A 17,810-nucleotide genomic window follows, 5' to 3' on the forward strand; every position below is an offset into this window, starting at 1 on the left:
AATAAACATGGTTAATCATGCTGATTTGATCAAAGGGCTGTTGGTGCAAATAATTGTTTATTGTGAGTGATTGATTTCTCCTTCACCGTTTCTTATTCCATCTGCCACCTTTACTAAGATGAATGTGCTGTTACTTAGCATGACTGCCTCTGAATGCTCAATGCAAGTCTCCTGAAGTTACGAAAGAGAACCATTGCACACTTCATATTAGCAATACCATCATTAATCATCCTCCAGATTTAATGTCAGCATCTTTTTATTCACTATGTCTTGAACAATTATGCAATCAATGAGGAACATTTTCAGACTTTGCATTTTGTGGCTTGGCATGCATGAATGCATTCTATCCTGTCAGTTAAGATATAAGAAATGGTGCTTTTTTTATGTGCGTGTGTGTGAGAGAGAATGTGTTTTTGAGTTTGCGTGTGTTTGTATATTTTGGGGTGAGCGGTCAGGAAGGACAAATCCTCACCCAAAGCGTTCTTTGTTCTATTTAGAGACATTCTGATTCAACTGTTTTCGTTCATCTTGTATTATTGTATTTATTTTCTTTCCTTGTTTTTCCCAAAGCTAAAGCAGACATCTCCCTCTAAGTAAGCTAATATTTGCTGTTTCACTAGCATTGCGTTTGAAGCGGCATAAATTCTTCAAAGTGCATAACAAATCTCAGAAATGCTTGATCTGATGAACAGTCGCAGTGGGGATCCGGTAATGCTTTTGGATGTTCCCACGTGAATGAACTTGCTGGGGTCACTACTACCCCCAAAGCAGTGTTAGTCATGTAACAGGGTTATGTACTGTGTTAACTCCATCTCTTTCAGAGGACACAAATGCAAGTCTAGCAGAGAGAAACTTTGGTCTACTTTACCACTTACACCGTGTCCTAACCAGCACGGTGGATTTCAAGATTTTAAGATTTCAGCTTTCATATTTCAGTTTGTCTGTTCACAAAAGAAGCATCACGGTTATGTGACGTGAAGAAAAATCAATCAAAAACCACAGCCAATCAGAACAGTCTATGGGCGGAGTCTCTCCGTAAGTGCACTAAGCTTATAACAACATGGATGAGTTCATAATCTAATTCATAATTATTAAACCATTTTAGCATTACTAAAAATACGTACTGAGAGACTGATGCAATCTTTTTTATGGATAAACTTGTTTGTTTAGTTTACTTTAGCTTACTTGTTAGTTCAGTTTATGTTTCTTTTAATTTGGGTGATTTGGTTGAAAACAGTTTTGTTATGCTGGTTGAAAATCTTTTCATAACGCTACAAAAATCACTAATGGTGTGTTCAAACCAAAAGTGAATTTTGTGCTGTCAAACGATTAATTGCGATTAATCGCATCGAAAATTACATTTTTTGTTTACATGATATATGTGTGTGTACTGTGTATATTTATTATGTATAAATAAATGAACACACAATATATATTTTGAAAATATGTACATGTATTTACATTTATGCGATTAATCGCGATTAATCAATGCAAGTACAAAATATAGATGTGCCCACCGATCACTTTTATTCGTTTCTAAGTGCCTCAAACTAAAGTTCGAATAAGGTTTGATCCCACAGACCTCATATAGTTTGGAAAATTCAGTGACAAATATGCTATACACTTTCCATATAATCCAAATTAAAAATAAATTAAATTAAAAATAAATTCATAGACTCATTAATGTTTCTTGTTTTATGATTGCACTATTATGTTTAATTTAATCTAAAAAGTCATGTTATATTATATTTTGCAGTATGTAGCACACACAATGGACAACCTTGTCAAGTAATATTAAATTACAGCACAGGGCACAAAAGTATTAATTACAACAAAATTATAAAATGATAATATACGTTTATTGAAATTCATTTCAGCTTTTTCCATTGTCATTTTGAAGAGCAGCAGGACCGTGAGAAACTGTGTAAAATAACACTTATTCCTCTCTTCCACTGTGATCTGTAATATCTGTCTGCCAGAGTGTTTTTTAAATTGTGTTTTATTTTACATTGTATTTATGGGCTGATATGAATATTGGCTTTAAAGCACCAACACTTCGCTTTTGTATCTTCTAAATCTTTTTTTCTGTGCAAAAGCGAGTCTTTTAGACTCAGTCATCATCTCTCAGGGTTTTATTATACCCTGCAGACTCAGAATCAATTTTATGGACAGAATGCTTCAGAAAGACTAGAAGCCTTCTGTCTGGCTTACCCTGCACAAAAGTAATGTAGATGATTGCAAATGGTGTCATGAAAGGAAAAGTGAAATCAAGTCATGTTGCTATGAAGGTCATCGCTGACACAGTTACATACAGTAACACCCGGGTGGTTTGACACCTGGCAAACTTCAGGTAAGCTCAGAAATGGTCGACAGACCATGTTTGGGGAACATCATTTACCTTCCTGTGCCTTTGCTCTAGTTTCTCCTCTAATGTCCATCTGTGCTTCTGTCTCTCCAGAAACAGGAAGAGGATGACGATGAAGAAGATATAGACATGGGAATAACTGAAGAGAAAGAGGAGGAACCGAAAGAGAAGGAGAAGCTCGGCAAACTGCAGTTCTCCCTTGACTACGACTTCTCTGACAACAAGGCAAGACCGCTTTATGCTTTACAGTATGTTTAAACACATTGGCTTGAATATGTAAGAGAATCAGTTGACATTAATGCCCAGACTCTCCCAGATTTGTCCTACATACACATAAAATTATCTTTTGTATGAAAATACTATGCAATTTTTTTTTTTTTTTTTTTTTTTTTTGTATTTGAAGAATACATCAAGTGCATATTTTCATGTACAAATATTTTAATGTAGTGAAACACATTATACAGAAACTAAACACCTAGAAGTGCTGGCATGAACTGGATACCACATCATTATCACAGGCAATCATATTACAGTCTTTTTTAACAAGAATGCATAAATTCTATGTTTTTTTGCATGAGGGCATAAGATTAAATGATTTTTTAACTGGTTTAAATCTCGTGCAAATTCACCATGCTGACCAACGGACATCTATATGGTTTTAAAAGATACTGAACCTTTATTGACCACAAAATTGTGCTAATGTGATGCACCTTTATATTGTGTCAGACCACCATCATACTGGTTTCATAATGCTCTTGTGGCAAAAAGATCTAACACTGTTTTCTTGTAGCTGACAGTGGGCATCCTGCAAGCCGCAGATCTTCTCTCCATGGACAGTGGCGGCACCTCAGACCCGTATGTCAAAGTTTTCATTCTCCCAGACAAGAAGAAGAAGTTTGACACCAAGGTGCACAAGAAAACCCTCAACCCTGTCTTCAACGAGACTTTCAACTTTAAGGTACAGCATCAGATACAGTACAGTACCAGTTTATGTCATTATCAAGTGTGCCTGTCAAAGCACTCATGAGCCGATGTTGATTTTTAGATTCCGTTCACCGAAATGGGAGGAAAGACTCTGGTCATGTCTGTGTACGACTTCGACCGTTTCTCAAAGCACGATGTGATCGGTGAGGTGAAGATACCCATGAACACCCTGGACCTGGCACAACCTATCGAGCAATGGAGAGACCTGGATAGCGCAGAGAAAGAAGAGGTACATCTGTCCTGCATCTGTCAGCCGCTTCACGTTAACTAGCAGCTGTCGTCCGCTAATAATAATGAGAGTTAATGAACCAGCGCCTCTAAACACGCTTTTATGCCCATAATGTAACATAATGCTATTCTTTTCTACCTTAACACGTTTCCATTAAAATGACTGCTTGATGAGACACTATTGATGTATTATTAAATCTTAATTTACACCTCATGTTGTTCCAAACCTAGAAAAAAGAAGCTGATTAGCAGAATGTTCAAAAACCGCTCCTTTTCATACAATTAAAGTTAAAAAAAAACAAACATGAAAGTGCATAAAACTACTACCAGTCAAATGTTTGGAATAATTAATAAAATTGTAAATGTTTTAGAAAGAAGTATTTTATGGTCATGAAAGATGTTTTATTTGAACAAAAATACAGTAAACACAGTAATATTGTGAAATATTAAAAAACCGTTTATGTGTATATATTGTGTAATATTTAAAGTCCCCAACTAGGGGGTCCAAACTAGGGGGTCCTCTCTTAGAGTGTTGCTGCCAAATGTGGCTTCACCGAGCAGATATAAAAGCACTATTGGCTAATTTAAAAAGGGGGCGGGGCTGCTCTATATGTCCCGCCCTCTCTTCCGGTTTCAGCTGAAATTACATCACCTCATAAAATAATGCTGTGTGTTTCAAGGCACTTCAGGATACCTTTAAGTATCCAATAGGGCATGTCACGACTCACGATTGGACACCAAACACTGGCCATTACTGGACCTTCATATCATAATGGCACTTAGGCAATATTGTGATTAAACAATACCCTCTTGTAAACACAAAACTATGATCAAACGAATTCAGTTGAGCTCTATAATCATAACCATTCAACTCTTTGGCATACACCTATTTTAATCACAATAAACAGGCATCTAAACACCTTAATAGCATTATTACGGCTCTGACCAAAGTGTGCATGTGCTCAGACATACACGGATGCCATGTGTTGTTCTCACAATTTCATAAATTACCTTTAATTTTTAAATGATTTATTTTTTTTATTTTTGAGTAAGCTGTTGCTTTAAGGCTGCTTATTTTATTTTTCCCAACACAGCCTGAAAAGCTTGGAGATATCTGCATCTCTTTGCGCTATGTACCTACAGCTGGAAAACTCACCATCTGTATCCTTGAGGCTAAGAACCTGAAAAAGATGGATGTTGGAGGACTCTCAGGTACACACACACACACACACACACACACACAAACAATGCACTGCCTTCTCTCTTCTCTCACTCCTCCAGAGAGTGGGTGGAGATGAAATCGTGCAGAAGACTGGATGTTCCTGCACATCCTATAACCAAAAATATGTTTTGATTTCTGTTTTCTATTTTCTGTTTGCATTTATATGTTAAATATATATGTGGATAAAGTGAATAAATTTACATTTATGCATTTACATTTATGCAAAAATTCAATATTGTGTGAGTACCGTGTGCTTGGGCGCAGTTGCTCTCAGCGCTGTCAAAATAAAGGTCTCACCTCAAACGCATCAGCCAAACAGGAAACACTTAAGCCCCTTTCACACTGCATGTTGGACCTGGAAAATTGCCAGAACATTGCCAGGTTCCCTTTCTATGTGAATGCAAACACGTCCCAGGACCTAGTAACATTGCCTGGCTCAGTCCTGGAACTAGCTCGGTTTGTTTTAAAGGTAGATCGGCGTTTGCGAAAAAAAAAAAAAAAAAAAGAAAACTGTATTGAAGCAGAGATCAGTTAGTTACTCACTTTCCACACTGACGCTGAGATCATTCACCAGCTTAAGTGAAAGTTAACGTGAAAAGGTTTTTCGACTAGTAAATTACCCATAACATCCTGATGTCCCATGTCTTTACGGGACCTTAACGGATTGTGTGTGAACGCACGCACATATTCCGGGTAATCACTGGCAGTGTTAAAGGGGCAAAATCTTGCGACCCGGGAACAATTGCCGGGACTCATTACCCGTGTATTTTCCGGAATCGCAGTGTGAAAGGGGCTTTATTGGCCGATGCTGATATTTGAAAAATGCCAAATATCAGCCGATATATCAGGCTTGGTAATATATCGGTCGACCACTAGCTTTAGGCTTGCTTTTTCTGTCGTTAAGTAATTTTAGTACTTCAACTTCTGTTGTTTTTTTTTTCAGCTTTATTTCATTTACTGAATTTGATTTTAATAGTTTTAGTTTTTGTTAACAATGTTAACTGGATTATCTGTGCTAGAATACAGAGGAAAATTGTATTCAAGTCTTCTAGGTAGAGCTCATTCCTTTAAGGAAAAACCTAAGGACTCTAGTTACATATCAAAAGATAAAAAAAATCAAAATTCATAAGACGCAAGCTGAAATATCTATGGTACATTATTGCATGACTTCCTGTCCTGCTAAACCTCTGCAGATCCCTACGTGAAGATTCATCTTCTGCAAAACGGCAAGCGGCTGAAGAAGAAGAAGACGACTGTTAAGAAGAACACACTGAACCCGTACTACAACGAGTCCTTCAGCTTTGAGATTCCACAGGACCAGATGCAGGTACGCTTTACTCGGCTCAACACAAGAGTTGTACATTTCTACGCTCCTTCAAACTTTAAGTGCAATATCTGTTTTTTTCTCCCAGAAAATACAAGCTGTGATCACGGTGCTCGACTACGATAAGATCGGCAAGAACGACGCCATTGGGAAGATCTGGGTGGGCAGCAAAGCGCAGGGCACTGAGCTCCGGCACTGGTCCGACATGCTGGCGAACCCACGCAGGCCCATCGCTCAGTGGCATCCACTCAAACCTGAGGAGGAGGTGGATGCCACGTTAGCGGCCCTCACTGCCAAGAAGTAATCCAGTTCTTCTTCCTTCCTTCCTTCCCTCCCTCTCTCGTTTCCCTTTCTTTCACTTTTCAACATGCACAACACGTCATCTTTCCCAATCAGCACTGAATTACAGCCATGGGCCACCAGACTAGAGTATTTAAAGAAGACCAGCTCAAATGAGAAAGTGGATCAGAGTCTAATGAGAGAGACTCTTTCCACCGATGTTCCTGAAGACAGGCCGAGCTCAAAGGTGTGTTTATCCTTGAGGTTTATTCACAGAAGAGATGTAAGCTCACATTCACACCCAAATATCCAAAAGCATTCCAAAGTTTTCCATCAGGGACCATGGATAGAAAACACTGCCTAATTTAACACATTCCTTCTAGATTCTCTGGTCACCTAGATGAAATCAGTTCTTTTGTTGAGTCTGAAAGGACAGTGAAGAATTGTTTATCATTGTGAATAAAAAAAAATAAAAAAATGTGGGAACTGGAGAGATAGTTGGACTAGATGCTCCTGCCCAGCCAGAAGGAATCTTTCAGGTGCCGATTACACTGCCTCCAAAACAACCTCTTCTTCCATTCTTCAGTTCCAGCTTCCAGCTGGCTTCTTCCACTGCCCAACATCCTAACAAACCCTGACAAAAAGGAGACAAGCCTTGAAACATCATGAAATAAGCAATTCTTAGCTGCCAGGGACGTCTTCCTGTTAGCATCGGTGTATTTGTTTCTTTGCTTTGATTTCTTGTTGTAAATGTTTTCTGCCTGAGCACTTTAAATGAAGGTGTGTTTTTGTTCCAGTCAATGCTTTCAACCTGCTTTTATTGCTTCCCACAGTTTTAGATGTTCTGAATCCTCTCATTAATGTAAAAATAAGTCAGAATTTACTCACTTTTCTATCTTACGGCAGTGGAACACGAAAGGAGGTGTTTCAAAGAAAGTTCATGCTGCTCTCTTCCATACAATGAATGAGAATGGTGACCTAGCTTAAAAAAAATGCTTCTGACTTCATATGATCTGCCAAACTAAAATTGTTCAAAAATCTTGCTTGACTTGGAAAAGAACAGTGTGAACATTCTCCAGAATTTCTCCTTTTGTCTTCTACAGAAGAAATAAAGGAATGTCATACGGGTTTCGAAAAACGTGAGTCAACTAATCCTTAGAGAACTACCATCACTCTTTGTTTTCATGTTTTATTCTTGGTTTAAACCAGACGTTATGGTTTCACGAGAAGAGCTGATAGAAGGCACTGTTATTGTGTGTATTTACTGCACATCTTACCAAACCGCTAAACTTATTTGCACTACTGAAACTGCATTCTGTACATATTGCTCTATCAATCTCAATACAACCTTTTGTGATGGCGCATTCTTGAAAGTTTGCATTTGTTTAAAAAGGGAGCTTGTATTGTTTGAAAGCTTATTTGTGGCTTACAGTATGAGTAATTGTTAGGATATAAATCTCTGAATATCTTTTTGCTTAAGAACGACACAGAACTAAATCTTTGTGCGTTTTATCCTCATATTTCTTGGAGAAACTCTTTTGGCAATGAATATATTTGTTCAGTTATTAATTAGTTAGGAAATTAAGCAAAATTGCTGGCTCGAATTGGATCGAGTCTTTTTTGGAGCATTATTTATTGAGTAAAGACTTTTAAACCAGGCCAAAATCTACATGTAGAGAGCCAAGAATGTATTTGAGGGAGACTTTGTTGTGAACATGCTGTAACCTGATAAAAAACAACTCATTCTCATAAGGAAATGTCACTTTAGCAGCTTTTATCCTGCACCATCTCATCACTGCAACATTACTCTACTGCCGCACTGAATTGTCATTCATGCAGTTACTTTTAGGGTTATAATGAAAAGTCTGTCATCGTAAAATTTGAATCCTCTCAGATTTTTTTATCAAAAGCACAATAAAAGTTATTTTACTCATGCTTTATATTCAAAGTCTTCAGAAATCCCACAGCTTTGTGTGAGGAACAGAAATGTAGATAGATCACCCAAAAGTGAACGTTCATCATTTACTCACCCTCATCTCATTCCAAACCTGTATGATTTTGTGTAACACAGATGATATTTTTAAAGTCATTGGGTTCCAAAACAAGATTTTATTGACCTTATTGACTTTCATTGTATAAAGGGAAGAAAAAAATGTCGTCTTTTGTGTTCCACAGAAGGAAAGTCATTCAAATACACAATAAGGGAATTTTCTGTTTTGGATAAACATTCTATTTAAGTTTGAAAAGTTTATAATGGCAGTTGAAGCCATTTAGTGTTATTCAAACATAAAAATCTCTGAAGACTGTCGACAGAATCTTCATTTAAAAGTGGCTTAAGTGACGTTTCCTGTCTGAGATTCCCCTAGATAAAACAGAAGCTGCTCTTCTGACAGGCTGTGTTCAGTTGCAATAAATCTGTTGTTCGGTATTTCCATCCACATTCACAGTGCAGTTTGTCATTTTCATGTCTTTTTGCAGGTCTAATGAATGTGTGGTTATTTATGTGACATCATGCTTTTTTTTCATGTAGTATCATATTGAAACCTACTTTGTTTACGCTGTTAATGTTCTGTACACCATTCTGGTTTAACCTCTTACACAGATATGTCCCTTATTTCGAAGAACTTTCACAAAAAAATTGCAACTCGCAACTACCACCCCCTCCCCAAACCCATAGGCGTGTAGTTTGACCTATATATGCATAGTTCCTACTTTATGATACTGCATGTTACAGTACAAAAAGATGCGCATGTTTCAGAGACGAAGCAAAAAATATATTGTGTACCTAAGTAGGTGTTCTTTGTCATTTTAATAACAAAACGGAGGGGGATAAATGCTGTGTATATTTTCTAATCAAATCAAATATGTATTTATTTTCTGTGAGCGGGTACTGGAGAGAATATGAAGTGTACTAGACTAATCTTCATTTTCAGATTCAATCCATGCCTGGACATCATGAGCAGATACTGTATGTTAAGTGCTTTGTGTGAACTAATATAGAATGAAAACGTAGCCGCATGCTTGCCGTCTACTAATATTGTTAAGGAACAAAATTATTATTTATTTATTTGAAATTAGTTATTTATATTTATTTTTCAGAGTAATATTTGTATGTGTTGTTGTCAGAATACGTTCCTGGGAAGTCAAAACTTCCAGCGGGGGCTCCAAGTGGATATATTTCCCCATCTTGTAGGATCCTGTAATCAGCAGAGTATCTCTGTTGGAACTACGATGTAAAGTTTTGCATCATATGAATCATTATGAAAAAAATTACACATTATTATAATTTGTGTCTTTTTGCTGTCAGTGCCAATGAGAGAAGTCACGTTTACTGCCATTTTAGCTGACTTTACGTCATTCTTACGTGATTTTTTCGGACCAACTGATTTCTACCTTGGCAACAAAGTTGCCGGAGCACAACACTATCAATCATGTTATAGAAAACTTGGAGTCCCCATTGTTTTCTAACAAGCTTTTATTTATGAATCTTTTACATAAGAACAGCGTTTAACTAGCCAATAAACCGTAAGTTTGTGTGTGTGAGTGTGAATAAGATAAAGCCATAAGACTTGAGCTAAATCTTTAGAGCTCAACTATATAGATGATCCTAAAATGTCTCCTCCTTTCATAGGCCGATGAATCTCCTCGACATTCCACATAGTCTGTGAAGCTACGGGGCCACACTGTTTCCTAAGATGTGCTAAGTTAAGCATTATTGGCAGTTCAACTTGAAATAGTCAGTCTTTTTGTTAATAATAATGTCTTTTTGATGAGTTTATGATGATTTCAGTGTATATTTTTTGTAAATGGCTTGATTTAACATAAAGTTTGCTAGGAACATCTGTGTGAACTTAAACATGCTTGTAGTTGTTGCCATTCCACTGTGTATGTACACACATGCATTTCTGGGCATAGGGCAATTAAAACCGTTTAACTATGAGAAGTTGTTTGCTTTTACCATTTTAATCCAAAACTCAATATGGGATACCTCAAAAGTATATCATTTGGACATTCGGACAAGAAAATTGAACAGAACTGTGCAGAAATTCGGCTTATCCAACTAATTTCAATCATCATTGCTTGAGGTTTGAGTGTGAATGCGTGTGATTTTAATAATAATGCATAGGCCCTTTAATAAGAAATAATAATTTGTTGGGAGTTACTCGAGCACTGCCATTCTGCCTATATATAGCAGCGTGCACATTTATTTGAAACATTCCTGATCGTAAACCACGGAGTTGTTACTTGCAAGCAAAGGTATTTGGGGCAATTTAAAAACTGCTCATGGATTCCGTCTATAAGTTGCTCTCCATTTGCGAAATCAGCTCAGTTGTCTTTGTAACTCTCTGTGAATGTTTTATGTGATACAAATCAATGAGAGACTGCTCTAACCCCCATAAAAGAGTTCTTGTCATTTATTTATTTTTATTTTTTTCCGAAATGCTAGCTGATGCCTTTATGTCTGCTTTGGCGTAATCACATAGCAAAGTTCTTGGGATAAAAGAATCAAAATCCTGCCATTGTGTCTCTTTAATTAGATTTTTCTCTTGCACTTTTCATTCTGCTTATCTAGAATTGTAAAATGCTCTTTTTTCTATTTGTATCTATTTGTGATCAGATTTTTTTTTTCTTTAGTCGGTGGGAGATTGTGAGGGTTTGTCCCTCAGGCTATGTTTGTACATGTTTCGGTGTTCTCGTGTGCGTGTGTTCATGTCCGTATTGTCGTGCCTAGTGTGGATCAAACGCATGCTTTAGCCCTTGATGGGACACTTTGAGAAAACGTTGCTCACAGACTCTTCCCACAACCCCCTAGTGGACAGTACATGAGCATCAGCAATCCTTGTAAAGACGTCAAGGGAACCAAATAGCTCTACAGATTTACCATGTGTGTTACCAGCTCTGTACTGAAACAAATGAGAAAATAAAGGCCTTTTAATTACACTTAACTCTGGGTGTGGTGTTGATATGTTGTAGTTAGAACTGACTTCCTTCGGTTTGCTTTATTTATGACCTACAATTACAGTTCTGATGGTGTAAGCCTTGTCTTGTGGTTTCAGAAGCAGATATTTGGTGGTTAGAGTGACTTCAAAAACCTTATATATAATATTACCATTAAGTATAATTACCAAGTAGTAAGTACACTTATATAAATGTACTTGTGTACAGTTTCAAACTACTTCAAAGCTCTCGGTACAAAATTTCCCTTTGTTCTTTTAAGTGTATTTTAAGTGTAAAAGTAGTAAACTTGATTACCCAATTAGTTTATGAAAAAGTGTTTCTTTAGTATCGCAACAAACTTTATGTATACTGTTAGTTTACTACTAATATACTTCTAGTCCACAGTTTATGAAAGTACACATTGAAATACACTCAGAGTAAACTATTAGTTTAAAAGTTTTTATACTGCAAGTGTATATTACTAACTAGTAGTTTAATAAGAGTATTCTTTAAAGTGTATTTTCAAAAACAAAACAAACAAAAGAAAAAGAGTTAGAAATATGTACAGTAACTAGTATACTAACAGTATCCCAACAAGTCCCCTTTTAAGTGTAGTTTCAATCTAATTTAATGTAGATTTTAATCTAGACTAAACTAGTTGAATTAATTGTCTACTCAGTTACTTTACTACTGTTAGAAAAAAAAATTTAGTCCCAATAAGTATTGAAATACAGTAGTACAAGTATACTACTAGTATATTTACTACATAAAGTATACTTAGAAAATATACTTGAACTTTTCGTAAAATGAAGACTTTATTGGCCTGATAAGAAATGGCTACTTGAAACCGAAGTGAAAATGCACATCTGAAGCACATAAGAACACTAAATGAAAATGAAAATGGTGGAACCTGTATAATGGCTGTGATGATCATACAGGCAGGCAGGGGGCAGCACTGCTACTAAAAAGCCACTTGACTACATTCTTTTGTATTTTACAGTGTGTTTTTAATACTCAGGCAAACAACAAAAATCACAAAGTGCTGTGAGCATTGTTTCAAGATTACAGGTTAAAAACTGTGGACTATGAAAAACAAAGCATCTGAAATGGCATATGTGTGATGTGTTTCGGTTTCATCCATATAGTTACACGTAATTACAAACAAAAGGCACAAATAAATATAAAACATTTGACTGGTTCGACATATCCATTCTTCAGCCCATCAGGTCATATATAAACTCTACAAATGTAAAAGCAAGCAGGACAAATGGGTTGACAGGAGGAGAGTGACATCATCTCTCAGTGGGAACATTCCTTTTAGAATGTTTTGGCAGAGCATCTGAAGATCATACTGAACCAAACGACCGCTTTCAGAATAATTCGATTTGACTGATGATCAAATACCGTTTAAGGGAATGGCAGTTTGTTCAGCTTTTCCCTGCTGAAAAGACCAGAACAGTTAGTGACCAATGCTGTGGTTTGGCTGTTTATCCGAAATGTACTGTTGTTCCCACAAGGCTTCTTGACAAGCAAGAGTCTTCTAGTCAGCCAGCTTCATCAGAAACCTTGACCAGCCTCACAAACAAAATTTTGCTGGTTTAAGAGAATGTTTGTGCTGGTTCCACATGGAGACTAGTGGCAATCTGTTTCCAAAAAGGGGGTTTCCTATCAAAGAAGAACCATTTTGGGTTTCCCCAAAGAACCTTTAAGTGAACAGTTCTTAACATATACTGTATAACCACTGATGTCAATAAAGAACCTTTATTTTTAGCACCTTTAAACCAGCTTGGACTATTATGGACATTCAACCAAACACTGTTCTTACAGTGTGATTGGAGTACCCTACTGCAAACTACAAGTCAGCCCAACTTAAGGTGGCAAAACCAGTTAACTAGTTCAATGTTTTTGAACACTTAACCAACTCAGTCTGGCCTTCGTCAGCAGAAAAATGGTCGGTTATGTTGGTTGACCTCAGCTCCACTAGCTGGTTGTCCCATCAGTCAACCACCTAAACCAGATAGAAATTATCTAAATCAGGCTATCACCATATTTTTTAAGAAAGTGGATACTTGCTTTCTTCTCTTGAACACAACAGTTTTGGTGATGACTGACTTTCACTGTATGAATTGTATGAACAATTCTTTTGTGTTCCAGAGAAGAAAGAAAGTGATAACAGTTTGTAACAACATAAGTAAATTATGACAAAATTTGAAACTTTTGGTTAGCCAAACTCTTTAACCCTTGAGCTGCTGCACCAAGAGCAGATCAATGTGAAGTCATTGTGAAATTCTCAGATTTGGTCTCTTTCTGTTCAGTATTTCTCCTCTTCTTTAACCGGCTGTCCTCACTTGGAAAGTTTGCTGATGACTCTGATTAAGGCTCCATTCTCATCTTTTAGCCGCTGGTTATCAGACTTGAGTTCTGTCAAAACCTGAGATTGATTAAAGATGAAAATGAGTGAGAAGAATGAATTCATTTACTTAATTATTTAGTGGTCAGGTGTTTGGTCATGTGACAACAAAATCGCAGTGCCCATCAGATGGCAATACACTACAAAGTTAAAATGGTTCTTCTCTTAATCTCATTTGACAGTACTTCACAATAAAGCATGCAAACATTGCTGTATCATAACACCACAGAATATATTTTTTATTGGACTGGCAGTTGGTAGTGCCATGTGAATTTGTGCTCATGCATAGAGAGGTTCACCTCCTCCTACTCCAGTGAGTAAGAAAGCATTGCCAGACCTATAAAAGCTTTAACAGAAGAGCAAACCCAGCCACTCATGACTTCATATCACATCTTTCCAACCGTCGGATAAGACAACAAAGCTTTTTTTGTCCTCCCTTTTAGAAATAACTAGCACACACACAGAGAGAGAGAGACTCGCAGCACTGTGGATAGTTCTGGCATTCTGAATATGAACAGGATAGTAATTGGTGTCCTGCTGTTTTTAAGCAATAAAGGCACAAATCCCATGTTCTTTAGAAAGATAATTTTTAAATATGTTCGATAAATATCTAACTATCTAACATAAGATTTTCAGAACTTGTAAATTGCATCAAAGACTTTGGCCTGTCTCGGTCCTCTCAACTAATTCCAACAATTAAAACCATTATTTGTTAAATCAGCTGCTGAATTGCAAATACTGAATTGTAAATACGACCCATATTCAATCAAAAATATAAATAATTATTAACCCATATTTTGTACATTCTGTATATTTTTATTGTAGTTCCATATTTTTATTTTTTTAATCTGTAATTTTTTATTATCTGTTTTTAATATAGACATCCAATAGTCTGTAAATTATAACCAGTTACATATTATAGAATTATTATATTCATTTTTACAATAATTTTTGTAAATTTGTGTTGCTATCCATGTGTAATATAGACATCCAATAGTCTGTGTCATTTAAAACCAGTGATTTACATATTCTATTATTATTCTAATTTTGTAATTTTATAAATTTTACTGTTTTGAAATTATTTTTATGTTTTTTATGTTTGTAATATAAGCAATATAATATAGGCATATTCTGTCATTATTTTTGTCATTTTATTTTTTTAATTTAATTTTTACAAATATGTTTATGCTTAATTGTTTATTATTGTCTGTTTATAATATAGGCATTCCGTGTCATTTATAACCAGTGTGTTTAATAGTATATCATTATTCTATTTTAGTTTCATTTTTATATATTTTTTTCTTTTATTGTGATCAATTTATAATATAAACATCCAATATCTATAATCAATGTTATGTATACACATTCATATTCTTACATATTGTGTTTGTAATTTAGGCATCCGATAGTCTGTATTGTTATTAATAACCAGTGTTTTAATTTGAATTTTATTTTAATGAAATAAAAAATAATAATAATTGCTTACTTTTATAGCTATCTGCGTGTAATATAGTCATCCAACAGTCAGTGAAGTTATTAATAACCAGTGAGCGGATGTGTTGACAGAGACTAGAATGTGACACTACAGAGGCTGTGATTTGATTTGGACACTGCTGAAGTATAGAGATGTTTGGACATGTTTGGAAGATCTATAAATATCTTCAAAGCTTCCACCTGCAGCAGGAATGTGAGGGGTTACCCTTCCCCAGACCCAGGAGAGAAACAGGGAGAAAGAAAGAAGGAGCGAAAAAGCCTTACCAATGCAAAACAAAGGAATGAAACAAGGAGACCTGCCTGAGAGGTGAGCAGCAGCGGTACAGAGGAGGAAGACAACAGGGTGCAACGGAGAACAGGAAGGAGGAAGGGACACAGAGAGATAGGGAGGAGGACTAGAGATCGTCCGACTCAGGGAGAGAGGCCGTCTGAGTGAAGTGAGCGAGGGAGCGCAGCATGGCTTTATTCTCCTGTAGGAGGCGCGCGTTCCCCCTGCGGAGAGCCTGTAATCGAGCCAGAGCGGGAAAGGTCTGGAGATACAGAGAGGCCCAAAATCATGAGAGCGAGTGTGAAAGAACATCAGAAAGGGGTTGGCAACAAAAATGAACAGCATTAAGTGTTGAGTAACTTAAAACAAAGTCAACATGAAATCTAATTTTATTTACATTCCTGGTCTTATTGTGTTTCTAATTCATCACTGCACATTATTCATGAGAAAAGTGTTGTTGTTCATCCAAATGTTAAGGTGACCCAGAAGTGCATATTTTGAAGAATGTTAGTAACCAAACAGTTCAAGTTTCCATTGACTTTGGACAAAAAAAAAAAAAAAAAAAAAGAAATTTTTAATATATATATATATATATATATATATATATATATATATATATATATATATATATATATATATATATATATATATATATATATATATATATAATAGGAGTAAATGGGAACAGAAACTGTTTGATTACCATTAAAGGGATAGTTCACCAAAAATATAAATTACCCCATGATTTACTTACCCTCAAATCATCCTATGTGTATATGACTTTCTTCTTTCAGACCAATACAGTCAGAGTTATATTAAAAATGTCCTAGCTCTTCCAAGCTTTATAATAGCAGTGAATGGTGGTCGAGATGCGTGTGCATTTCAAACTTTATAAACCGCAATCACTAGCTTTAATAACTGTCATACTCTTTCCATGAGAGAGTGGTATGCAGGGGATGACGCAGGACATCGTTGTAGTGTAAACTCCGGTGAGAAGTGACAAATGCGGCAGCACAGAGGAAAGAGCAAAACAATATCGGTCACAAATTAGAAATACAAAATGAGAATTTGTTATGAATGTTGGAGACTGGCTTCCCTTTGCTGTGCTCATGAGACTAGCATATTCTCGCTCTCTCATGAACTTATATGTATGGTAGTTAGTTAGTTAGCTAGAGCAGGGATGCCCAAACTCGGTTCTGCAGAGTTGAGCTTGCCTCAACACACCTGCCGGGAATTTTTTAGCATAGTAAGAGCTTGATTAGCTGGTTCAGGTGTGTTTGATTTGGGTTGTAGCTAAACTCTGCAGGTTTTGACAAAGTTTGGGCACCCCTGGGCTAGAGATTACGGTTTAAAAAGTTATATATATGGATTTTTTCTTACACAAACTCTTCGCTTCACTTCAGAAGCCAGGACATTTTTTTATACGTATATCTCTGATTGGATTTGTCTGAAAGAAGAAAGTCAAATACACCTACTGTAGGATGGCTTAAGGGTGAGTGAATCATGGGGTCATTTTTATTTTGGGGGGAAGTATCCCTTTAACATTCATCAAAATACCTTTGTTGTATCTGACGAAGTGGTTTAATAAAAAGGTCCAGTGGTCTAAGGCAATCCAAGGATATATTGTACCAATCTTTTTTAATAATGGATTCTGTATATAATAATGTAGCCATGTAATAATACTGCTTTTGAATGAGTCAGTTAGTTTATGTCAGTCTTTCTCTACTCTCTTTAATTGTGTAGTAAAACTAAAATACTGGCATCTTGCATTCTACAAAACATCCAAGGTTTGAACACTATTATTGTGACAATCCTGTTTTTATAATCACCTAAACTTCCCCTTTGGGACATCACAGGTACCCTATCGCACCATCAGCCCATTTCTTGGTTCAGTTTCTCAATCACAATAGAAAGCATGTTAAAGTTAACATACTGTATCTGATTCATTCTAGTGAAAATGCCTTAGTGAAATCTAAACATTAAACAATTTTTACTGCACCAATCTTTTTTTATAAACACTTCATACTAGGGGTAAATGACTAACGAAATCTAAATATCGATGGAAATTTTTATCAATCCTTTTTTTTGTTTTTTTTTTTGTTTTTTTTACTAACACTTTAATTGTTAGCTCTGGTGAAAATCCATATCGCCACATTTGACTTATATATTGGCTTGAAATTGTTGCACCACCCTCCTATTTCTCCACCTTCCAAGCACCTGACATATAAGCCTGACATAAGATAACTTTTCATCGATCAATAAATTTCTGATGAATAAAATTAAACAAAGTCAACAATA

At 36.1% G+C, this 17,810-nt stretch overlaps 2 protein-coding genes across 10 annotated transcripts in view; one reads left to right on the forward strand and one right to left on the reverse strand.

The window, feature by feature from the left end:
* Positions 1 to 11,348, forward strand: part of LOC113041040 (synaptotagmin-2) — a 70,665-nt gene extending 59,317 nt beyond the window's left edge. For 2 of the 3 annotated variants that reach the window (XM_026199313.1, XM_026199311.1), the window contains exons 4-9: positions 2,459 to 2,590; positions 3,156 to 3,323; positions 3,411 to 3,578; positions 4,672 to 4,789; positions 5,993 to 6,126; positions 6,212 to 11,348. In XM_026199313.1, the coding sequence (XP_026055098.1) occupies positions 2,459 to 2,590; positions 3,156 to 3,323; positions 3,411 to 3,578; positions 4,672 to 4,789; positions 5,993 to 6,126; positions 6,212 to 6,427 (936 nt within the window). In that variant the 3' untranslated portion in view covers positions 6,428 to 11,348. The remainder of the gene's footprint in view (positions 1 to 2,458; positions 2,591 to 3,155; positions 3,324 to 3,410; positions 3,579 to 4,671; positions 4,790 to 5,992; positions 6,127 to 6,211) is intronic. The other variant, XM_026199314.1, reaches the window with a different exon arrangement.
* Positions 11,349 to 12,325: 977 nt separating this feature from the next.
* The window catches only part of LOC113041041 (protein phosphatase 1 regulatory subunit 12B-like), a 31,282-nt gene continuing 25,797 nt past the window's right edge, over positions 12,326 to 17,810 (reverse strand). For 4 of the 7 annotated variants that reach the window (XM_026199320.1, XM_026199321.1, XM_026199319.1 and 1 more), the window contains one exon: positions 12,326 to 13,771. In XM_026199320.1, coding sequence (XP_026055105.1) covers positions 13,685 to 13,771 — 87 coding nt within the window. In that variant the 3' untranslated portion in view covers positions 12,326 to 13,684. Of the gene's footprint in view, positions 13,772 to 15,545; positions 15,775 to 17,810 lie in introns of those variants that run through there. The other 3 variants (XM_026199316.1, XM_026199318.1, XM_026199315.1) reach the window with 1 other exon arrangement.

The sequence above is a fragment of the Carassius auratus genome, chromosome 23 (genome assembly GCF_003368295.1).
Source record: "Carassius auratus strain Wakin chromosome 23, ASM336829v1, whole genome shotgun sequence".
Taxonomy (NCBI): domain Eukaryota; kingdom Metazoa; phylum Chordata; class Actinopteri; order Cypriniformes; family Cyprinidae; genus Carassius; species Carassius auratus.